This window comes from Podarcis erhardii, assembly GCF_964252035.2.
Source record: "Podarcis erhardii genome assembly, chromosome: 9".
Classification (NCBI taxonomy): Eukaryota; Metazoa; Chordata; class Lepidosauria; order Squamata; family Lacertidae; genus Podarcis; species Podarcis erhardii.
In genome coordinates, this window is record NC_138512.1 from 51,028,940 (window position 1) to 51,051,881 (window position 22,942).

At 39.6% G+C, this 22,942-nt stretch overlaps 1 protein-coding gene across 2 annotated transcripts in view; it reads right to left on the minus strand.

The window, feature by feature from the left end:
* Positions 1 to 1,717: 1,717 nt before the first annotated feature.
* AFG2A (AFG2 AAA ATPase homolog A) overlaps positions 1,718 to 22,942 on the minus strand; it is a 156,317-nt gene continuing 135,092 nt past the window's right edge. For both annotated transcript variants that reach the window (XM_081876734.1, XM_081876733.1), the window contains exon 16: positions 1,718 to 4,630. In XM_081876734.1, coding sequence (XP_081732860.1) covers positions 4,454 to 4,630 — 177 coding nt within the window. In that variant the 3' untranslated portion in view covers positions 1,718 to 4,453. The remainder of the gene's footprint in view (positions 4,631 to 22,942) is intronic.

Here is a 22,942-nt window from a genome sequence, read left to right on the forward strand (position 1 = left end):
TTCGCCCAAAAATACATTATATGATCACGTAGTTGTGCATCTAGAAAAAGTTTACAATGCATTTGCATGCACGGACAAAGAAACACAGTCTCTTTATACACACAGGCAAGGAACATACAGAGACGTACAGTTCCTCTCACACTCATATAGAAAGCTCTCCCTCCATCTGACACTGCCGCAGCTGCTACAGCTATGGATATTGCTGGGCTTCTAATTTTGCATTACACATGGACGCACAGAGGGGAAGCAATGGAAAACTAGCTGGGTGTAAGAAATCTGACTTGTCTCCCTCGCACAGCAAAAGTGCCCAAATCAGCCAGAGAAGTCTGTATGCTTTTATCTAACCAAAGAAGAATTCTGATTATGTACTTCATTCGCCAGTTAATATTCCTATAACGTCCATCAAAACCTAACTGTTCATGCCATTTCTTTACAAAAAGTTCAGCTGTAACCTGAAGCTTCAAGTGAGACCACCATGGAAAAACAGACATCTGAAACTGCCCCTTCCCTTTTGCTGAAAAAAGTAACTACCTAGAGGTAAACCTTCCTTCTTTTTTTTAATAGTTGGGAAATAATTTACTGCACCAAGGATTTAGCCTCACAATGGTAATATTGTGGTCAAAGAAGTTAAAAGATCCCACAGCATTTTGTAGATCTGAATGCTGAAGGTGGGCTATATAGGATTTTTCTCCTGATGACAATATACCCATAAACACCCTCCATCCCTTCCTTAATCCATCCCTCTCTTCCTTGCTAATTTCTTTCCACTCATGATAATAAGGGGGGGGGGGAATCCTCCTGTTTTAGAGATTTGTGCTCATCATAATCAATGTCTTGCAAAATTGGTGCAAAAATAAAAATCACCCCAGCACTTGTGTTGTCTTCCAATTCTTTCTGGGAAATGAGAAGGCAGGGCGGGGCTTAACAAAGCTTTCTGTGGTCAATTGTGTTATCGAGGCACTTGGCACTACCAGCTGATTCTGACCTACTATTAATCTCTCAGGAAAATAAAACACTCCTTTGTAGTTAAAAGTCTAACCAGTTACTACTGTGCATTTTCTCTCAGTAAAAGCAGCTTTCACAAAAAAATGCACATAGTGAAAGCCTGGAATAGAATCAGACGGTGATAACTAGTTGTTTGAGTGTTGCTCAAAGCAAATCAATCAGTTTGAGCAATATTTCTCCTAAGTGACATGCAACACATATTATCAGGTTTGTGCCTCTAAGCTCAGTTCAGAAAAATGACATGCTACATGCTTGTGACAGTATCTCCAATACCGAGAATATGTAAAAGTGCACCACTGTTTTGACAGTGGTTTCAAAACTACAATAAGCAAACATCAAAACAAAATGGCATTTTGAAATATTACTTTGGGATTGTGGTTCTTTTATACCAAAGGAACACACAGAAAGATAGTGTAAGAACACAATTAACCAGTCTGGCAAATTCAATTGGGCAAATGCATCAAGATTATTTCCGTCTTTTTAGGGGGTGAAACTAAATTCTTGCAAATTTCTCCAGCAAGCGATCTTAAAAATATGTGTGAGGAATTCAAAACTGCTATTATTTTTGTGATTGGACAACATTTAGGTTGATAATCTACCTTTGATTATAAAGCATATAAGCTGCTTTCAGAAAACCACATAATTTTATCTTCTGAAAATGCCAGGTAATGCTAAATACATACATACATACATACATACAAACAACTGTGAGTACTTGGCAATCATTTTTAATTATTTCTATGCCATTTTACACACATTTTTCTTACAAAGCAAAACTAAATTATACTAATTTAACCAAAATATATTTTGAATTCCCACGTCATGTTATAAAATTTTAGCACCCCTCATCTTTGGAATTAGAAAGTTGAAAAATCCAACCTACCTCCAGGCATCAAAAAGAAAAGAAAAGGAGAATAGTTTAGCAGTTTCTAAATTAGTATTTATTAATTACACAAAAGCAAGATTAGGGTACATTGAAACAGTGCCTTTGGGTTTTTCCTTTTACTTCTTTAAAATAAATCCAGCGTTAGACGCTCCATCGTCATATTTGGAACAGTAGCTCAATGTCTTTTAATGGGGGGAAATGCAATTTAGGATGAGGGTGAAGACAGATGAAATGTTTTCAGCATGGTGGAAGTGGTTTGAACACATAATTGCTCCATTTGTTTTCAGGGCAGTGAAATGGGCATTCAAACCACATCCATTTCTGTCTTCACCCTTACGAAGCTCCTAAGAACACTTACACCAGTGCTGGTCTGTCATCTTTGGTCCGATAGGGTCATCTTTGTTTTGCTTAAAGGAAGTATTTTGAGTGCTGTCCAAGGTTATATGTTCAAATGTATCCATGCAATCCCCACACCCACCCCCCGTAGCCACTATTCCAATCTTGGAGAGAATATTGAACTTTCCAAGGTATGTGGTGGAAGTGGTGCTGAAACATTTCAGCTGAATAAATTACCTGTTGTGTGGTGGGCGTGGAATTAGATGAACAATTTTGCAACTAAATGTTGTATATACATTGGGAAGATGTCCCTGGGAATGACTTATGAATCCTATGCATGTTTAGTTGGAAATATATTTCACTGTTTCCAACAGGCTTAACTTCCAGGCTGTGGGTAAGATTACAGCCTCAGCATATGGTGAAAGTGCTGGAAAGGAGACAAAAGGCTGGATCCTATGCTGCATGAGCAGCGTTTTGCAGGAGCAATGGGATGACTGCCCCCTCCTCTCTTCCCCCCTGCATAAACCCCAAATCCTCCAACCATCCGGAACTGGTTTTAAGGATGTGCAGAGCACTGTTCAGTCTTCCTTTGATGGAAGTTGCTGATATGGCCCACATAACTCTTAAATAGTTTTGTAGAAAATGGAATTTCAGGGAACTCTGCTTTTATTGCACTTTGGTGGGGGGGGAAATGATATACAAGTTTTAAGATGGAATGAATGAAGGTAAACTGCAAGATAAAATGTAAAGAACAGCACGCGCGCACACACAACTCTGATATGAATTCCCATAGATGGAAATGTTATAAAATTATGATTAAAATTTTGGCAGCAGCAACTCAGGTATGATTGTTTTTTTACTTAAGGGCAGGCATGATGCCTCCTGCACTTTCCACCACTGCTCCAACTCAAGCCAGGTACATTTCAGGTTATCAAGTTTCACAACAGGAATTTGGAAGAAAAAGGCCTAGCAATCTTTGCCAAATGCAATGTCTCTATTGAGTGACTCACTCTGTTGCCCAGATTTTTCCTAATTTGGGTACAACAGTTGGTACCTGAAATAGACCTGATTAGAATGTAGATACTTAAGGCCCAGGATGAGTAATAAATCCAAAATAGCCATCAGAGCAGGACCAGCATGTGGGAGAGAACGAAAAAAGAAGAGGAGGGAAGTGTGCCAGCAAACCTGACAAATTAGCGAGTTCTTCTTCGTGTTAAGCCTGCTGGGCCATCTTAAGGAGTGGCAGCAACAAACTAGGAAGTCTCTCTAAGCACGCACGTGCTCTGGCAAGTATGAGTGCATAAACATCTTTCCTGAGTTTCGTGTTCAGGAAGCGCATTGGGCTTCGTGACAAGTTACACCCAGAAACAGTGTTGGCTTATTTGAACACCTCTCATGGAACTAGGGTCCTGAAAAAATCTGACTTCCTCTTCCCTTTTGTTAAGGGTGGGCTGTGGGAAGTGGTCTTGAGAGAGTAAAGGAGTAGGAACTGGGAGCCAGGAGAAAAGGGCAGTCAGGTTCTATGGTTAAACCAGAAGGAAGGACCAGAGATCACATCAAGCACCAGGATAATTCCACGTCCCTGGCATGTGCAGCACTATTGCCAAAAAACACTTGTTGTGGTTGGGCCACGTGGACAGAAGACGAGGAGTCAGTGTGGCGTGTCCTGTATTGGGAAGTTTTTAATGTTTGATGTTTTAGTATGTTCTGTGAGCTGCCCAGAGTGGCTGAGGGAATAAATAATAATATTATTATTATAACACCAGACCGCTCTGCAGTGGGACTAAACTGAGGTTCATGCTGCTTCTGCAGCAGGAAGGTGTGGGAATTAAAGGGGGTTTAAAGAGATCTGATGAGCACCCTCAGTCTTTGGAGGCCAGCTATGAAGAGTTTAGGGTCCTTAGCCTGGTTATGGAGCATCCTTTGGATAACCTGCCCAAACTTGTGTGTCCCTGAGCAAGGTTAGGTCAGGTAGGTCTCTTTATTTACCTATCTGTGGGGAGTGGACAGGGAAATTTCTGGGACACAGAAGAAAGGCACAGAGTGCCACATATGGCACCTGAATTCAAGTTCCCCCAAACTCTGCTTTAAATTATTTGTGTTAGTTCTAAAGCAGAGAAGGGGAACCTGTGGCCTCCATACATTATTGGATTACAGCTATTCAGCTTATAAAAGAGCCCATGAAGTCACATTATACAATGTACAACTGTTAAATAAATCAGTTTCTCAAAGTGAATGTAGCCCACTCTGTTGATGATAGCCATCATAGAACTTCTGCAGAGAATCTGGAATTCGAGGAGTCACAATAGCTAAGGCTTGTTGGAAATGCCGTCCCATAATGCATTTTGCTTGTATATCTTCCTGAAGGGCAAGAAGCGCAGCTTCCCTACAAACCGCAGTTATCTGAAAAAGAAATATATGTATTTAAATAACAAGATTTATTGCTGGAACATTTTATCTGCTGAGGACTGGTGGCAGAGGACAGACGCAGAATGAAACAGAAGGCCACATTCATAATTTTCTTGAGTATCCATGGAAGCCTCTGCAAAAAATTGTTCCAAGCCTGGCAAAATCCACCAACAACACATTTACGTTCTCATGTTTGTTATTGCAGCATACACTGCCCTCTTATATAAATAAAATATGTATATGGCAGATGCTCAGTTAAAAATACACCAACTGATGGCAAACAATTCAGTAAGCATTCCAGAAACGAGAGAAAGACTATCAAATCATTTGTGACTGCTTTCTTGTCTCATACTGTAACTTTTAAAAAAAAGGTGGAGGGAAGGGGGAAGGAAAAGCATACAATTCAAAAAGAGAAGCAGGAAGGAAGGAAAAGTGTGGAAAAGAAGACTACTAATATCTTAAAGCCTAAGATGGGTTTTTAAGCTCCCTGGACTTCAGACAGCGGAAACAGCCTCATGTTAATGTCATTCTAAAGACACATTACTGTGGTGAAAAGCGCTTGAGGAATGAACAGGGGGACCACGATTTTCAGTGTAAGAGGGAAAACAGTGATTGATATTGACTGCACCCTTGTGTGTCTAAATGAAAGAGCCAGCTGAAATGCATTTGTCAGCCATTCAGTATATTTTCCTTGTTTGTTCACTTGCTGAAAAGACTTCCACCGCCCATGCAGGACTAATGGCTGCCAAAGTCTTTTAGTAGCTTTTTAGGGGATTTAGCATGTGTTTAGCATGCCTTCAGAGAAGAAGAAGAAAAAGCATGGATTTGGACATCTTTGTCAAGTTACTACAATATTGCTGTTAGTTCTGATCAGTGCTCTGCTGTTCTGCATTTTAATGCTTTAGAGCACAGTGAAGACGTTAAAGCAAAAAAGAAAAAAGAATCACAACATATTGCCATCTCACAGGTTAAAGTCTATGTATGCAAGTTAACGGAGGGAGCACAGCCACAGGAACCCATGCTTATTAGTTCCTAAACTCAGAAAACACCCCACAAAGCCTGATAATTTCTCAAGTAACACATAGAGTACCTTGATATGTTTTCCTTGTTTGCTCACTTGTTTTTTTGACACCAAAAGGCAAACCTTTCACAGAAAGTCTTATTCATGCCATTGCATTTACAACTCACAATGAACATGAACATCAAAAATCAGAATTGTGTGTGAGCAATATATTCTTCCATTGGTCACATGAACTCAAACATCACATGAAGAACACTCACGACCAGCTTTTCTGCTACGTACTTCATGTTTCCAGTGATTACGTCAGGGGTTGTCAACCTGGCCCCTACCGCCCACTAGTGGGCGTTTCAGCATTCTAGGTGGGAGGTAGGGGGTTCTATGGCACAAGCGAAATCCTCCTTCCATAGAGCACTGGTGGGCGGTAAAGAAATTCTACCATCAAGAAAGATGCATTAGTGGGCGGTAGGTATAAAAAGGTTGACTACCCCTGGGTTACGTAAACAGTGTTATAAGAAAAACTGATAATCAAAACTTGGGAACTCCCGGAAACTGAGAACAGGAGGTACACAGTGTTGCAACACTGCATCCAGTCTCAGAGCATCCGTAACGGGGTGATGGAGGTCTGCCCAGCAATCTAAGCAGGGGCATTTGAGTAACAATGACACACACATATCAAGCATCGAAGTATTTGGATTATTTCTGAGAGACTGATCCAGTGTGGCCTTCACTGGAGAAGATGCAAATGAGGCTAGGTAATAGATGAATCTCACATGTAGAGCAAGATGCTCAAGAGGGATGAAGCCTCAAAGTGTAGAATGGGAACTAACTATGCCCTTGGAATAGAATAGAATAGAATAGAATAGAATAGAATAGAATAGAATAGAATAGAATAGAATAGAAATGCAGACAGCAGTGAAGAGAGGAGACATTTGTACTCCTATGCACTCTATCATGCACACTAACCCAAAGTACTGTGGATGACATGCAGCAGCTCATGGTTTAGCACATGCAGCTGCCAGTGAGTGGTGGAGGCTCAGCACTGCAGAATGCAGGCAGAACATGCAGGCTCAAGCAAGACTTTTAACCTCTAAAATTCCCAGCCAGGTCATTCATGCAGTTCAGCAAGCCTACTTCCCACAGCTTGTTGCCCTGATAAAGAGGCGGTTGCGGCCAGCTAGCAGCAGCCATCCCATGTCAGGGTCAGCAGTGAGTGGTGTGTATACATGTGGGTGAGACACAATGTCTGCCTGTCTGTCTCAAGACAGTCACATCCCACATGTCAGCATGCAGGCAGAGAGCAAAGGCGCTGCTTCCTGCATGTTCAATTTCTGAAGTGCTTACTATTTGCTCATCTACAGACTGTAGCTTGGATCACTAGTGATCCCTCAACATGCATTTTCAGCTCTCGATGTTGTGCATTACCTGACTATCTTTGACACAAGCTAAGCCTTATCTGTAAAATGGGTAATTTTTTTCCTGGAATGTCTTCAAAATGCTTACATCTCCAGTAATATTAAGTGTATGTATACAATGGTTGGTGACAGGAACTTTACACACAATCATTAAATGTGCTTCTTAGATGAGCATCTTCTGTGAATTTTGCCCATTAAAAATGGGATGCCAACCCTAAGCAGCATATTGAGCCCTGCTGTTGGGCTCTATTCAGGTGCCAGAATGGTTTATTTCAAGAATCAGCAATCCTGTCTATTAGGATTCAGCCAGTCAACTATTTCGGAGAAGGGAAAACACAACAGTGGTGATACTTGCTTTAAATGGCAAGATCTGATAATAAGAATATGTTATTAATGCCTATCTTATTCCTGGGCATGTTTTGCAATAACAATCTTTGTGTGCGCATGCGCGCACACACAGAACGAGAATAATTGACACTTGACATTTCAACAGGACTAACATGTCCCAGCAAAAATGCCACATGAACAGTGTGCATCACACATCCATGCAATAGTAGTATAGCCCTAGTTTATAATTATCAGTGGGAAATTTGTCATTTATTTTAGTGAGGCTTAGAAGACACCCAAGATGTTTTGATCTCAAATTATTTTCTAAAGTTACTAATGAGTAAAAAAGAACACACAGAATAGAGACCAATAGTAATATTTAGAGAGGGGGTTCTAATTATGTCGATCATTTTCAGCTTCCTAGGTGAAAAATACTCTCAGGTATCAAATTATTATACTCCTGAAGCCATGGACTGATAACCTAACAATTCATCTGCCAGGATGAATCAGATGAGATGAATAGCTGATTCAGCTTGCTTGAGTCAGGTTCATTGTGGTTTAAAGCACTAACTTTTTTCCAAAGGGCTGAAAGTCCTTTTCAGCTTCTTTGTATTTGAAGTGCTCCCAAAAAAACTTTAAAGAATATCGAGAGACGGGGCGGGCAGGGTGGTAGTGGGGAGAAATGAGCTTCTGTGTTTAAAGTCTTAGGTATTTTTAAAGAGTGGCTTGGTTAATGCATCCTCTGCCGGGAACACCTGTGAACTATTGAATTTAATTGGGCTGCAGCTGGTGCAGATTGTATGTGCAGCGACTGGCAGCCCGATAAGCCCGTCTCTTACATTGTGTTGCATTTTCCTTTCCCTTTCATTCAAGCTTGTCATCCCCCCCACCCCCCCAGATGGTTACAACAGACCGTGTGAGAAAGGGATTAGGGACCTGGAGCAGATTGGCATCCTGTGGTGGTTTGTGAATAGTGCAAATTGTGGACCTTTCCCGGATGACGACTACCTGCAAGAGTGCGGGCTAGCTTGCCGCACACACACTCCTAAGCACGTCTAAAAGTAGGATTAAAGAGTGGGAACATCAGCTTTCCCACTCAGCATGAAGGACCGTGAAAAGGCTTCAGAATTAGACCTTTCAAACAATGATGAAACCCCACGGGTCCAATCTGAAAAGGTACCCCCCAACTCAAGTCTTTTCTGTGACTGACTCTTACTAAATCAGTCGTATGCACCTGCTTACATCACAAATAAGCCCTCATCACAAATAAACCCCAAATCCGACCCTGAATAAAAAAAGTCAACATAAAGGAGAGGAAGTTTAAGGCTGCCATGGTTTCTCTGGACAAGGAATTAGAGGAATTAGGAGGTCAAAAATCATAATTTGTTACTTAAGATATCTCTCCTACATCCAGCTAAGAAACTCCATATAACCATAGTTTTAAAAAGCCTGCTCTAGCTTCAGTCTTCTTTCATTCAATAATACTGAAACTCAAGCCAGATAAGACTGAAGCATTGCTAATTGGTGGTTCCCTAGACTGAATGGATATAAGGTGGCCTGCTCTTGATGGGGTTACACTCCCTCTGAAGGAACGGGTATGAGACATGGGGATTCTTCTGGATTCATTGCTATCGCTTGAGGCTCAGGTGGCCTCAGTGGCACGGAGTGCCTTCCATCCACTTCAGCTGGTGGCCCAGCTGTGGCCCTATATGGACAGCAATACGTCTGTTGTCTGTGCTCTGGTAACTTCTAGGTTAGATTACTGCAACACGTTTTACATGGGTCTGTCTCTGAAGATGGTTTGGAAATTTCAGCTGCTGCAGAATTCAGTGGCTAGGTTGCTCACTTGGGCAAGATGCTTCGAGCATGTAACACCAATTCTTCCTCGACTACACTGGCTGCCAATTAATTTGCAGGCCCAATTCAAAGTGCTGGTTATGACCTATAAGGTCTTAAACAGCTGAGCACAGCAGCACCCCAAGGACCTTCTTGCTCCATATGAACCAACCCAGACCCTGCAATCATAATCCGGGCCCCTTCTTTATGTGTCTCCTCTGTGAGAGGTCAGGAGCAAAGGGGAGGCCAATGAATAGCTGTATGTCAAAACTGAGCCCTTCTATTTGATCTTACTGAACGTATTAAATTATTAAGCCTAGAGGAAAACACACATATAGGATCTCAGAACTCCATACCAGCTTTGAAGAAATACTGAAATTCTCAACAAAATAGTAGTAATTTATGCCCTAGAGCAGTGTTCCCCAACCTTGGGCCTTCAGCTGTTTTTGGACTACAATTCCCATCATCCTTGACCACTGGTCTTGCTAGCGAGGGATGATGGGAGTTGTAGTCCAAAAACAGCTGGAGGCCCAAGGTTGGGGAACACTGCCCTAGAGCCACAACTGAAGGCTAAGTGACTCTGGGAGAATATTGTCATATGAACTTAAGTTTACAGCTTTTGCAAATATCACATGTACTTTATAAAAATAAGATCCGTTTTGTGTCTATATGTATGCTTATCAAATATCCACATGATACTTGTTTATCTCTACTGATGCTTATCTAGTTGTCATGTGTTTGCACAGACCCAGTAAATGAGAGACAGATGAACTGTGTTCCCAGAATTAACACATGGACCATGCAATAAACAGAGATTATTTGTGTTAGGCTTTTTATGGGGTTATGCCAAATCCTTGTACACTGCATAAAGGGTCTTTTAGAAAGATCATGCTCATTCTCAACCATTCTGATAAGAATTAACACCCACAGGGTATGTTCTGAATGTAGCTACAAGCCTAGTTTCCTTTTCTTCTGCTTGTGATTTTTCAACTATACATGAAACCTTTCCAAGCAATATATTAAATGTAAATTCCAATTTAACATTTGTAACTACAAGCTCTAAATGCAGCTGCTTTCCAAAACATACTGATTTGATACAGATCCCATCATTCTGGCAAAGGCATGGCAGGACTGCACCTTTAACAAAAGAATTCTGTAACAAAAACAAGTTTGCACATGCTGGGATGGAATATTTTTAAACAACATGCCCTGCCAAGTGCTAGTTTCAGCTGTATTTGTGGAACATAACTGCATACATGCACTTCAGAATGAAACTAAGTTTCATTTCTGGAACCTATCTTCGGAATAATTACCTCTACAAATTAATCCACATATTCACTTTAATACCCTTGTGTTATCTCTAGTACAGGCACATTTATATACCTGGATATATAAGCTATTGTGTGTACTGTATGTAGTGGGGTATCACTTTCAAGACTTGGCAAATCATAGGGTCATATTTCTCAGCACTCAAAGGACCTCACTGGGAAATACTTGTCAGCTGTGGTCAGCACAGTTCAAGAAGATGATGACTGATAGAGTCAAAGGCAAGCTGAAAAGATGACAGACTAGAAGGCAAACCGTATTTTGAAATACTGCAGGAACCAAGTATGGTTAAGCCTATGGTCAAGAAGATTAAGTGGTGACACTTTAAATAAAAAAGAAAGCAAAAGTTAAAGAATTGAAGTGTCCAGACAATGGAAGAATAGATTTATGTTCTCATAAATTCTTATTCTTAAAATAAGGTCATCAATGCAATAAGTTGCTTAAGGAAGCTATACACTTTCTCAGCCCAAACTCAGAAGTCCTATCACAGATCTCCCACATCTTCTAATTTGGCCATAACTCTTATTTCCATTGATTCAATGTGTCAGAAATTAGAGCTAATTTTTAGAGATAACATTTCCCTAAATACCAGGTTGTACACATACTATATTGATGGTATTCAGATTTTGGTGAAAGTTTGTGGCCAGAATAGGGACAGAGAAGTGTCTCCAATTTCCAACTTGCTGGAAATTTTGGGTGGTTATAGTGCATGTGTCTTTTTCCAAGGAATTCATAAAAGAGTTGCCAGCTGCAGGCAACCATCCAAAACACTTTCTGGAAAGCTGAAGAGCAGGAAGATTGCAAAGCTCTAAAATCATCACTGCCAGAATAGATAATGTTCCCTTTAAGAGATGAAAGTGGCTGATTTTCTGCATTGGGTTATGAGCAGAAAAATGTGTTTTGGCCACAAGTTTGTATGCCATGATGAGAAGCACAACACCTCCCCCCCCCAAAAAAAATGTGGAATAACAAATACAAGTCCAACTCCAACCCCCTACACCATCACTCTAAAGGCAGGAAAGAGATAGCTAAAAGATGGATGGCAACGTCAGTTTTTCTTCAGGGTGTAAATCAGTGGAAATAAATGTTTTCTGCTATTATGGGACTTAACAATTGTGTGTGTGTCTTCTTTGCACAGATCTAAGCAATTAAAGAATTCTTATAATATAGCTATTAAAAGAATGAAGACGTATGGAGGGAGGGGGCTGAACTACTAGATTGGCATGTGGATTCTAAAAAACTGATGCATCCATGCATGGCTTTGTCAAGAACAAACTCTGTTTATCTTTGTTTTTCAGTCCCCTACCTTGTCCAACATACACAAGTCAGACAGGCATAATACCAGTACATTTCCAAGACTGTATGACGTTTGTGTTATTTTTGTGCTAAAGAGATTTGACAACATCTTTGAAAGGATCAAGGGGATCAAGCTTCAGAGTTTCTGTTGGCTTCCTTCACACAACAGTTCTATATTTACTCAGATAGGAATGTTAAAGATAGGTACATAAAAACCAATGGCTTATCTGTATTGTGGATTTTATGAGCAAGGCAGTGCTATGATTCTCCAAATATGAAGTGTAGCCCAGACCATTAGGACTTCCATGATTTTGAGTTCACATGGCCTTCCCTATGAAGCATGAGTCTCATAAGCTCCATCCTTCTCATTAAGCTAGATTCTGTACTTGGAAAAAGTGTAGTCATCAGACAATACTTTGCACAGCTGCATTTCTTGTACTGTGGTTGCCTTGCAGCATCCATCTCCCAAGCTAGAACGTGGAAGAAGTAAGGGAAAAATAGGAGGATTGGAGAGAAAGTGAGGGTTCCAGTTTTTTGTACCTATCCTAATAGCTTAGGTAGGATTAACAGGGAAGGGTTCTGGGTGTTTGCTCTTTTCCCACAACCCTACCTAAAACCATACAGGGAAGTGTACAGCTACCCAGGGAGGTAACATAGAGGCAACTCCTTGGAGGTGTAAGGAGATTACCGGTAATTACTGGATTCCTTCCCCCTTAGCTTTACTCACCACGGAAGAAATGTAGAGGAGTTGTCGATGATTATAATAATGCTATTATTGCATGATTATGAATGTGGAGTTTATTGTATTGTCTTATTTAACTCGATTTTTTTTATTGTGATTCATAAACCACTTAGGTTTCTGTTGAAATATGAAGCGGTTAAGTAAGTTAACTAACTTAAGAATAAAGAGAAGAAGTGACAGCAACAGCTATCCGGTTTCATGAAGATGCACTTAAAAATGTCTGGCTTGCAACTAGTATAGGGCTCTTGTGAAAATATCGAAGAAGATAAGCAAATGACACCGAGAAAGGCAGAGCAGATAGGGGAGAGAACATGACCAACTGAAGGGAAGTTCAACAGCATTAGCATTTAGAAGCTTTTAAGTGTAAACATAAAGATAACTCAGATTTGCAGTCACCAGATTCACACACAGGAATAATTAGAACTTCAAAATGCTAAAATGCTCTGCTAACAAACACGATGCATTGGTATCCATTGCTGGTTTCCTCCAAAGATTTAATGTACTGTATAACATTCTGGGTTATTCAAAAAAACCTCCTGAAACTAGCATTTTCCAGTTCAGACCATTATAGAGGAAGAAAGCAGGGGGATCTTTCACCCCAAAACATATACAATATTAAAATTTCATTGCCAAACATATATGTGATGTGCTTTCCACAGTTAATTTTTAATTTCCTGACTATACCGCATGTGAAATTTTCAAATACTTTTGGCACTCATTTCATGACATATGTGCACCTTATTGCAGGAAAGCAAAGTCAGCCCAATATGGAAGCCTCCAGACTAACTGAACAATCCCTGTGACTGTAAATGTTTCAAACTGAGTTTCAGGAAACGACAAAACGTTACAATCCAAAAAGGATTACAAATGCAGTATAATGGTTGCCACACTCTTCCCAAAATCGGCTCCACAATAAGAGAAGGCAGGTGTTTTAGCCAGCTTACATACAAAACTGATGATTTTCTGTTCGTGTTTATAAAAGCCACAATTCATAACTGACAGAAGGCTGTAAAACTTGGCACCTTCCCTCCTACAAAAGATTTTCCCCATGTATTCAATTTATTTTGCTTTGCTTTAAGTCACCCTAATTATGCCAGCATCTTCAGCTGATGATTGTATTAGTCCTGAAACAGTCCCTAAACAAATGAGAGCTTTGACTTCCATTGTTAAAAGTCCTGCTTCCAATTTTTGGAGTAGGAAATTAAATAACTTACAAATGAAATACTGGGCTTAGGACCAAACATTTGAACATTGCCCTGTCCTTTTCAGAGCAAGGAGGAAGCGGCTGCTGAAGAAGGGACAAGCCAAGAGAAATAATGTTTAACCTCAGCCCCATGTGAAAGTGATTTGAGATAATCGAAGGAGTCTGCAAATATGCTAAAAATGGGACCACATACTAACAGAAGAGCTTTACCAGGAAGTGAGAAATGCACTGGACCCTTATCTTCACGAGAGCTATGCGAGGAAAGTGCTGCTATGGCAGGAGTAGCAGTGAAGAAATCTCTTTTTAATTTAAAACTACAAGATCGTGATGACCTGTCAAGTCCTTTTCCTGTGTCAAGGCTTGGTATACAAAACAACATGGATTTCAATTACAGGAATGAAGGCTGCATTCCTAAGCACACAGAAAAGCATAAGAAGAACCTGATGTATCAGGCCAATATACCAGCATCCTGTTCTCACAGGGACCAACCAGATGCCTGTGAGACATTCTCAAGACAGACCCAAGCACAAAAGTACTCTCCCCTCCCGTGGTTTCCAGCAACCGGTACAGTCATACCTCGGGTTGCGAATGTGATCCGTGTGGGAGGCACGTTCACAACCCACAGTGCCGCGTCTGTGCACGTGTGTGATGTGATTCGGTGCTTCTGCGCATGACGTCATTTTGTGCTTCTGAACATGCGCGAGCACCAAAACCCGGAAGTAACCCGTTCTGGTAATTCCGGGTTTGGCGCGGTCTGTAACCCGAAAACGCACAACCTGCAGCGTTCGCAACCTGAGGTATGAGTGTATTCAGAAGCATTATCTGACTGACTGTGAAGGCAGAGCACAGCCAATTTGGCTAGTAGCCACTGAGAACCTTACCCTGCATGAATCTGTCTAATCCTCTTTGAAACTATCCAAGTTGGTGGCCATTGCTGCCTCCTGAAAGAGTGAGTTCCATAGTGTAACTATGCATTGTATGAAGAAGTGCTTTCTATTATGACTGGTATCTTTCAACATTCAACTTCATTGGATTTCCTTAAGTCCTACCGCTCTCTATCAATTCTATCCATGCCATTGCAAACTTCTTTCATGTCACCTCTTACTCACCTTTTCTCTAAACTAAAATGCAACCCATTAAGTTCCATAGGACACACATAAGGTTAGACTGTAAGCTTATTTTTTTAAACATTAGATTAATTTCCATTGTTGAAGAAGTTTGCAAGTTACACAGGATGTTTTTAATACTCACGTTTTACAGGTGAATGCCACAGAGGCTGATATTCAAATAACACAAGTTCAGTCACTATATATATATATATATATATATATATATATATATATATATTATTTGACTGAACATAGAAACATAGAATCACAGAACTGCAGAGTTGGAAGGGAAACTCAACACACGGTCCAATTTGAAACCATACTGGCCCCTGCTTAGCTTTGCAAATGTGCTAGCCGTTTTATTGCTGCACCACCGCTTAGTCATCAAAAGCTCAGTTTGGAAATTAAAATTACTGATAAAATCAGATGCTAGAAACAAGTTAGTCTAGTAGCCACTTTTTAGTCTAGTAGCCACTTTACATTTTTTAAATGTAAATAAATTCAGCAGTTTAAAAAATATGAATTATAAAGCACATGCCAAATTTTCATGACTAGGTAAGACTTGCTTAAACAAAAAAGTTCTTAGCAGGAGCCCAAAGCAGTACAGCAAAGGTGGCTGCATAGTATCAATGGACAGAAAGTTCCACAGAGTAGTTACTGCCACACTGAAGGAAGTGTAGAACAAACGTAATATTGTCAAAACAAAATAAAAAAATTCCTTCCAGTAGCACCTTAAAGACCAACTGAGTTAGTTCTAGGTATGAGCTTTCGTGTGCATGCACACTTCTTCAGAAGTGTGCATGCACACGAAAGCTCATACCTAGAACTAACTCAGTTGGTCTTTAAGGTGCTACTGGAAGGAATTTTTTTATTTTGTTTTGACCATGGCAGACCAACACGGCTACCTATCTGTAACTGTAATATTGTCACTTATACATACTTGCTATTGTAACCAAATTGGGAATCAGATTCCCTTGCTGATCTATCCCACCAGAGATCTATATACTACCAGTAGTAAAGGACAAAGTGGTGGGGCAGAGGCTTCCCACAATGACCAAACAAATGGTTCTAGGAACCCCATAAGTAGCTTTCTGTCTTGCTTTAGCTCTCAGCGCTTGATATGCAGCAGCCCATTGGATCCAAACTTGTAGGTGCCAAATAACACAACAGATTTGGGAATCCTATTCTAGCTCTATTTTTTTGCCACCTCCCATCAAAGGAAGAGACTATCCTTTTGTAATTTAATATTCGAATAATTTAACAGTTAATATTTTTACATATGGTACAGAGGACAACTTAAAAACCAAACATATATAGTAGCCAAGAAAGAAACCATCTGGGCAGATAACAGACCTGAATTTTAATGTATTTTGGTCTATGATGGTATCAAGCATCCAGGTCTTACAGGGTGATAAACTATCCCCTCCACCCTGAATGTTTCCACCATAAATTCATTTACACTAATGCCTGTAGATAAGCTGGCCCAATGTTGTTTTAGTATTCAGTTAAGCAGCAAATAATTCAATTTTGTTTGTGGGAAACTATTTCCTAAGTACCTCCTGCTACACACTGTGCTAAGCAGTGGTTGTGTAAGAAATTAATTAAAGTGTTCCTGTTGCAAAACGTTCTGGAGGATGAACAAAAGCACAGTGAAATGCAAGTAAACAAAGGAGGGTAAAATATGCTTACCAAATGTTCAATTTTTTGGCTGGGCTATATACTAATTTTTGCATTAAAGGCTTCCATAATTAAAAACAAAACAGCAACAGCAGGAAGAGGAGGCAGTGCAACCAGCAGGGGATAGGCTATCCTCAATTCAAGACCTGGGTCAGGATCCTAATTGCTACTAGACTGGGTTGGGTCCTATCCTCTCAACAGCCAGGGCATCCCGGCTGGGGATTTTGACTTTTTGATTTAAGCATCTAACCATAAGGATGTATCATAAACTAGTTTTTAATAATTCCCTCTATTTGGTATGGGTTGCTGCTGTTCCAAGTGGGCAGGATAATCTAGTTTATGGAACAACTTGCACAGTTCTTTGAATGTGTACCCCAGGGAACTTAGCTTCACCAAACAGGCTTCCCATGTGGAACCTAGACTGTGTAGTAAAGGAGACATCAAGCTGTTCACGCTTTTAATTAAATTGAACCCATTGTTATATTTTCTCAGAATATTTATTTTCTCAGAAAAATAATGTACACACACACACGGTTCATTTGGAAGCTGTATCATTTTTCTGGTTTCATAAACACAGGATGACAAGTTTGTACTCATTAGTCAAAGTACTGGAGGACTACTGCTTTTGCATCTGGGCATTATGAAATTCTTTGTTTACATGCTGTTGCTTTGTTTATAAGGTGTAGAAAGAGTACTGACTTATATCAGGGCATTGTAACATTCCCTCCATTACATTCTGTTAAACATTCTGTTTAACCATCTGGCGTGGCAATTTAAAAGAACAAGGATTCCAGCATCCATTTCTTTACTACAGAATGTATGATCCACTGGCACAGTGGGATTCATTTCCAAATAAAGGATTACAGGCAGATTGCTTTCTTACAAACTTATCTAAACACTGTCTACTCCACAACATCTACACAATATTTGATGAGTAAATCTGTTGGCAACACTAGTGCAACATCACAAACCATTGTGATATGGTAGGGCTGCAGGCAGTGCCACTTTTGAAATCCATAGTAAAGTTGGGATTAGTACAGATTTCCAAACCAAAGGTGACATTCATATGCCATTTCATTTGCTACACTCCCTGCATAATGCAATTCTTACGTAACTTCCATCTACTTTAAAGCTCTTTGGGATCAGACAAAAGATCCATCTAGTCTAGCATCCTGTTCCCCACAATGGTCCACCAGAAGCTTCTAGGGACATGAAGGCAATCTCACTTTCCCATTGTTGACAACAGCAAGTGGTACTCAGAGAGGCCTTTGATTCTAGAGGTACTAATATTATTTATTTGATTTCTTACTTCCATTTACCACAAGGTCCCAGGGTGAGTTGCAGCAATTTAAAATACAGTATTAAAATCAGTTTAAAACAAATACAGTCGAAGTAATAGAATGGGCCCTGAAAATATATGGTAGCATATAGCTATCATGATTTGTAGTCGCTGATAGGCTTATCTTCCATGAATTTGTCTAATCCTGTTTTAAAGCCATTTAAGCTAGTGGCCATTACTACATTTTATGGTCTCGGTGTCTGTAAATTTTACACTTTAGTTTTGTATTAAATTTGCATTAATTTTGTATTATACACATACATGAACTAAGCACTCAATGGGTAAATTAGAATATGTTAATAAATCTCTCCCACTGGAATCAATGGTATGTATGCCCAATTTGGGTTGCCTCTTCTCCATAGTCTCTACTGTGCATAGGCATGAGTTGAAAATAGCAACATAAAGCAAGCTTTGTTGAAAAGCTCCCCACAACCACACCTAGGGAGGAACTACATATCTTGACAAAGTATGTTCCCAAACTTGTTTCCTGAGATAATGCAAATGGAGGAACATTTGTACAGAATAAGTGGTAGATGGGGAGCTTAACTTTATCCAAACACGCCAATTTCCCCCTACAAATGCCATCCAGAAGCCATTATCTCTGGTCTTGAAAACCAGCTAGGGAAATGGGCTTTTTTGAGGGAGTGGGAAGCTGAATGCGAAATTGGTGGGTACAGGAGAGTTAAGAGCACACACATGCTGTCAATTTTCCCATTACAAGACAAACAAACCCAGAGTTAGCAACCCCAATCCTTGTCTTGAAATGTGCTGTTCTACCTCTGCTTTATTTACCTACTTTGTGTATGGTAGTCATACCATATGCCATAACATAGCTTTATGCAAACAGTGTATGCAAACTCCACTTTAAGTTGTTTGAACTTCATTGTTTCTTTCCTTTTGCCCACTCTAACCCACCAAAAACAGACCACTAAAAAATTGTACATGGTTAATAATCTTTCATAACCTTCATATTTTTATCAAACTAATGAAGAAATATATGACTGTGTGAGCCTATGTTGAAGTGGTACTGGTGCCCTCTGATGTATTAAAGCTTTTAGATGGATATACTATCTTAATACTTAACAGTGATGTGTATTGTGGGTTCACTTGGGATGGGAGGATGTTCTTTCCACTCACTTTATTCCATCATGCAACTCTTTGGAGATCTATGGGAATCTCCCTTCCACTTTCCTGTCTAGGTTGTATGCTCCTTTACTTCTTCTGTAACAGAAATAATGTTTGGAGCAGCCCATTTTGCAACCAACCACTTTCGTTCCAAAACATAACCACCTGCAGTTCCTTGTTACTGGGTGTTTCATGATCCATGATTAAATTGGGATGATCTGCACAGGAATCTTGGGTGTATTCAGGGAGTGTGTTCCATTTTCACTTCTCACACATTTACATGGCCCACCATGTCTGTATTGCACATTCCCTGATTTGCCCAATCAATACTACGTGCAAAACAGGATTCAACAAATATACCATTGTGAATACTAGGAATGCTTGCAGTAAGTACCAATCAACACCTGCCATTCTGGTTCAGAAATAAATGTATTTTTAAATGGCATTAGTAGTGCAAAGCATATTTTTGAAAGATTCCTATCAATTGCAATTTTGCAAGTCAATTCAGCAGATCAAGCATACAACTAGTTTCTCTAAAACATTCCCTTTGCTATTTTGGAATGGCCCTTCTTGAAATCAATGGCACATGTAAGCACTATACCAAGGAGAAGTAGGGTGGAGAAATATAAATTGCATGAACCAAATATAAGTTGCATGAACCAAAAATGTTTCTTATTCTTTCTTATCTTGTTGCAGCAACATAAACAAAATAGTTCCAGTACGTTAGCTTGTCAGAAAACAACATGCTTCTTAAACCATATGGCTATTATGATGATGTTTGTAACATGTAGCCAAATCACACAATTTAACTTGAGCAATTGTCTACATTATATAGACTTCTGGCAACTAAAAATATTGCTCAGATATTTTTGAGTCAGTTTACACTATACTTTAAATAATTGATTACATAGGTATGGTTTATTTAAAAGCATTATTCCTCATCATTTCAGAATCGCATCATCAGGTAAGCACACAAAAAGCTGCCATATAGATACTCTTGGCAAAATAATGCTGCCATTCATACATTTCTGGCTCTTCTACAATCTCACATCTGAAGTTGTACATGGCCAGAATAAATATAAATGCTTCAGTTTTACCCATTCTACTGAAGTATTAAGAATTGAATTTAATGCACCTTAACCAGGTTATAGCTGTGACCACGCAGTTAAACAGATTGAATGAAATATTGAAGAGTTAACAGTCACTTATTAAATACCCAAAATGGTGTTTATTTTTACTTTCATTGATTTTACTGTTGTAGTTGCACTATATATGTGTAAGCCCCTCCTTAAAAAGGTTGCATAAAAGTATTTTAAATAAATAAGAAGCATATTTTTTATCTGTGTCCACACTCCTTTGGGTTCAAATTGTGAACCTGGGTACTTTTCTCTCTCATTTAATGTTGTTATTCATACAGACAATGGGTGAGAAAAGCTCTAACATGATGAGAACAGCTGCCTGCTTTTGCAACAGGAGAGCCTCTTTTTCTCTTTCTCCTGGCACCCCCAAAATCTATCCTGGAAGCTGAGGGTCCCTTCTGTGCAAATTTTTGGGTCATGCAGGGGGCTGGAAGCAGGAGAAGAGAAATCGGAAATCTCATTGTGCATGCAGATTTCCGTTGTGCAAGCAGTCACAATTGGATGTCGCCCAATGTTATTAAATTCTTTTCTGGTTTGTTTTCTTAACAAACAGTGAAGTTATATGGGCAGTCACCTGCTTTAGGAAGTGTGCTTTGTGAGCCCAATGTATGAACTCATTCTGTACTGTACCGCAGAACAGGAGGAGCAGCAGCAGCAAAACAAAGATGAATGACTGCTACCAAACATCAAACTCAGAATGCAAGCCTGTCTGTTATCACAGCTCTAATATTAGTGTGTATATTTGCTTCTGCTGCCAAATGTTATCAGTGTTGTCCTGACATGCAGGGAACAACCTGTTCTACACGGATAATAACTGGGTAGGAAATGGCTCCAGTTTATCTTTGTGACACTCGTAAGGTAATTTTATCCACCGTGGATATCATAACGTAAATGATGATCATTTGAAAACACTTGGGATACTTGGGTTTCTGACAAAACTAAAGCCCTATCTTCAATCAGAAATGAGCAGGAGGATGTGGTGGTAGATCTCAAAATGCCTTGGGTTATCAAAATATTTGAGGTATGAGACATGCACACCTGTTCTGTTTTGTATATAAGTCTCTCAGAGCTGAGGGCTCAGGCATAATATTGAAAAAGACAAAGTGGAGAAGATCTACGGCTTTCAAATTAACTCAGAATTGTCAGTCAACAGTCTGAACTTGATTTTTTAAAAACTAATGCCTAAAACTACGTAAGTAATTGGGTTAAAACTGGGAAATCAATAAAAATAATTGGCAAAAAACAAAGGAAGAAAAGGGGGCAGGGCGTAATGGGCTGTAAAAGGTGTAGCGGGCATATGCATGCTCCGCCAATGTGTGTAGCGGTCAGGAATGTAACCTGGTACAAAATGGCAGTTATCTGTACCACATAATACTACTTTTAATTACTGATATTTATTTTATGGGATAAAATGAGTAAAGAAATTAAGGCAATTTTTTTCAAGTGCATTACAATTAAGCATATCCTTTCAGACAAGAGGGAAAGCAGTACTGGCTCTAGAAAGGCTTCAGTGTGGAAGCCCTATTGGAATGAATGAAATCTGGCAGAGCTGCTCTTGGTGGCTGGTGGCCAATATGCACAACCAGAATGCCTTCACAGTGGATGAATCAGCGATAAAAGCTGTGGTTCCGCACACCTTCACCATTTCCTAACGCTAAATATCTTCATATCATGACTTTAAAAGCTCTGCAGACATGTTACATTTGGCTACAGCCTCTGTACATGCAGGAACAGCCAAGTCCAGTCAGGAAGTTTCTTAACTTAAAACGCTCAATTAATTACTGCAATATATACAGCAGAGATTTATGGCTTATCAGGGAAGAAGTTCAAAACATAACATCTTTTGTGACAACCAGATCTTCATTTTTTTCAGAAAATAATTATATTCTAGAAAGAGTTTATCTGAATGAGGCAGATGACTGATTAAAAGGCAGGCCTTAGAGGATGAACAGATTATAAAAGACAGTATTAAAAATGAAAGCCCACCTCTCTCTACGAACCATCTAAACTACCTGGCGTAGTTTATCACATATCAGAGGACCTCAGGGTAGTTTCCCACATACTCATTTAATCCCTACAACAACTCTGTGAGGCAGGTTAGGCTGAGAGGCAGTGACTAGCCCAAGGCCACCCAGTGAGCTTAATGGCTAAGTGAGGATTTGAGACTTGGTCTCTCAAGTCCTAGTTCAGCACTCTATTACACTGCACTGGCTCTATAATCTCATCCTTTAGAAGAGAGGTTAGTGCACTGGTGTTTCAATGTGTGTGTTTGACTGCACTTTACAGCTTGCCTGTCAACAAATAGTGCCAAAGCAAATTACAAAAAACGTCACAATTAAAACAGGTACAATTAACATTATAATAATAAAATAAAACCACAAAACAGCCCATAACTGTATGGCTTGATCACATGGCTTACTGTTTGGTCTTGTTGAACTTTATTGCTTGAATAACATGAAATGATCTGTTTCTTTTAATGAAGAGCCATAAATAAATACCTATGTGGCTTTCAGCTGACAGTGTCAACACATCTGTGAAAGGTAGAAGTATGAGAGCTCAGAATATGTAGAAGTTACTATCTTATACAAATATACATGTTTCTTTATATGCGGCACTTGGCCCTTGTGACTGGGAATTTCATTCAAACTAATAATGCATGTTTTTTTAAGCAAGCCAATACATATTTTTAGCTTTGACTATACAATGAGGCTGAGACCCCCAAAGTCCCACTGATTTTATTATCCTTGTTTATT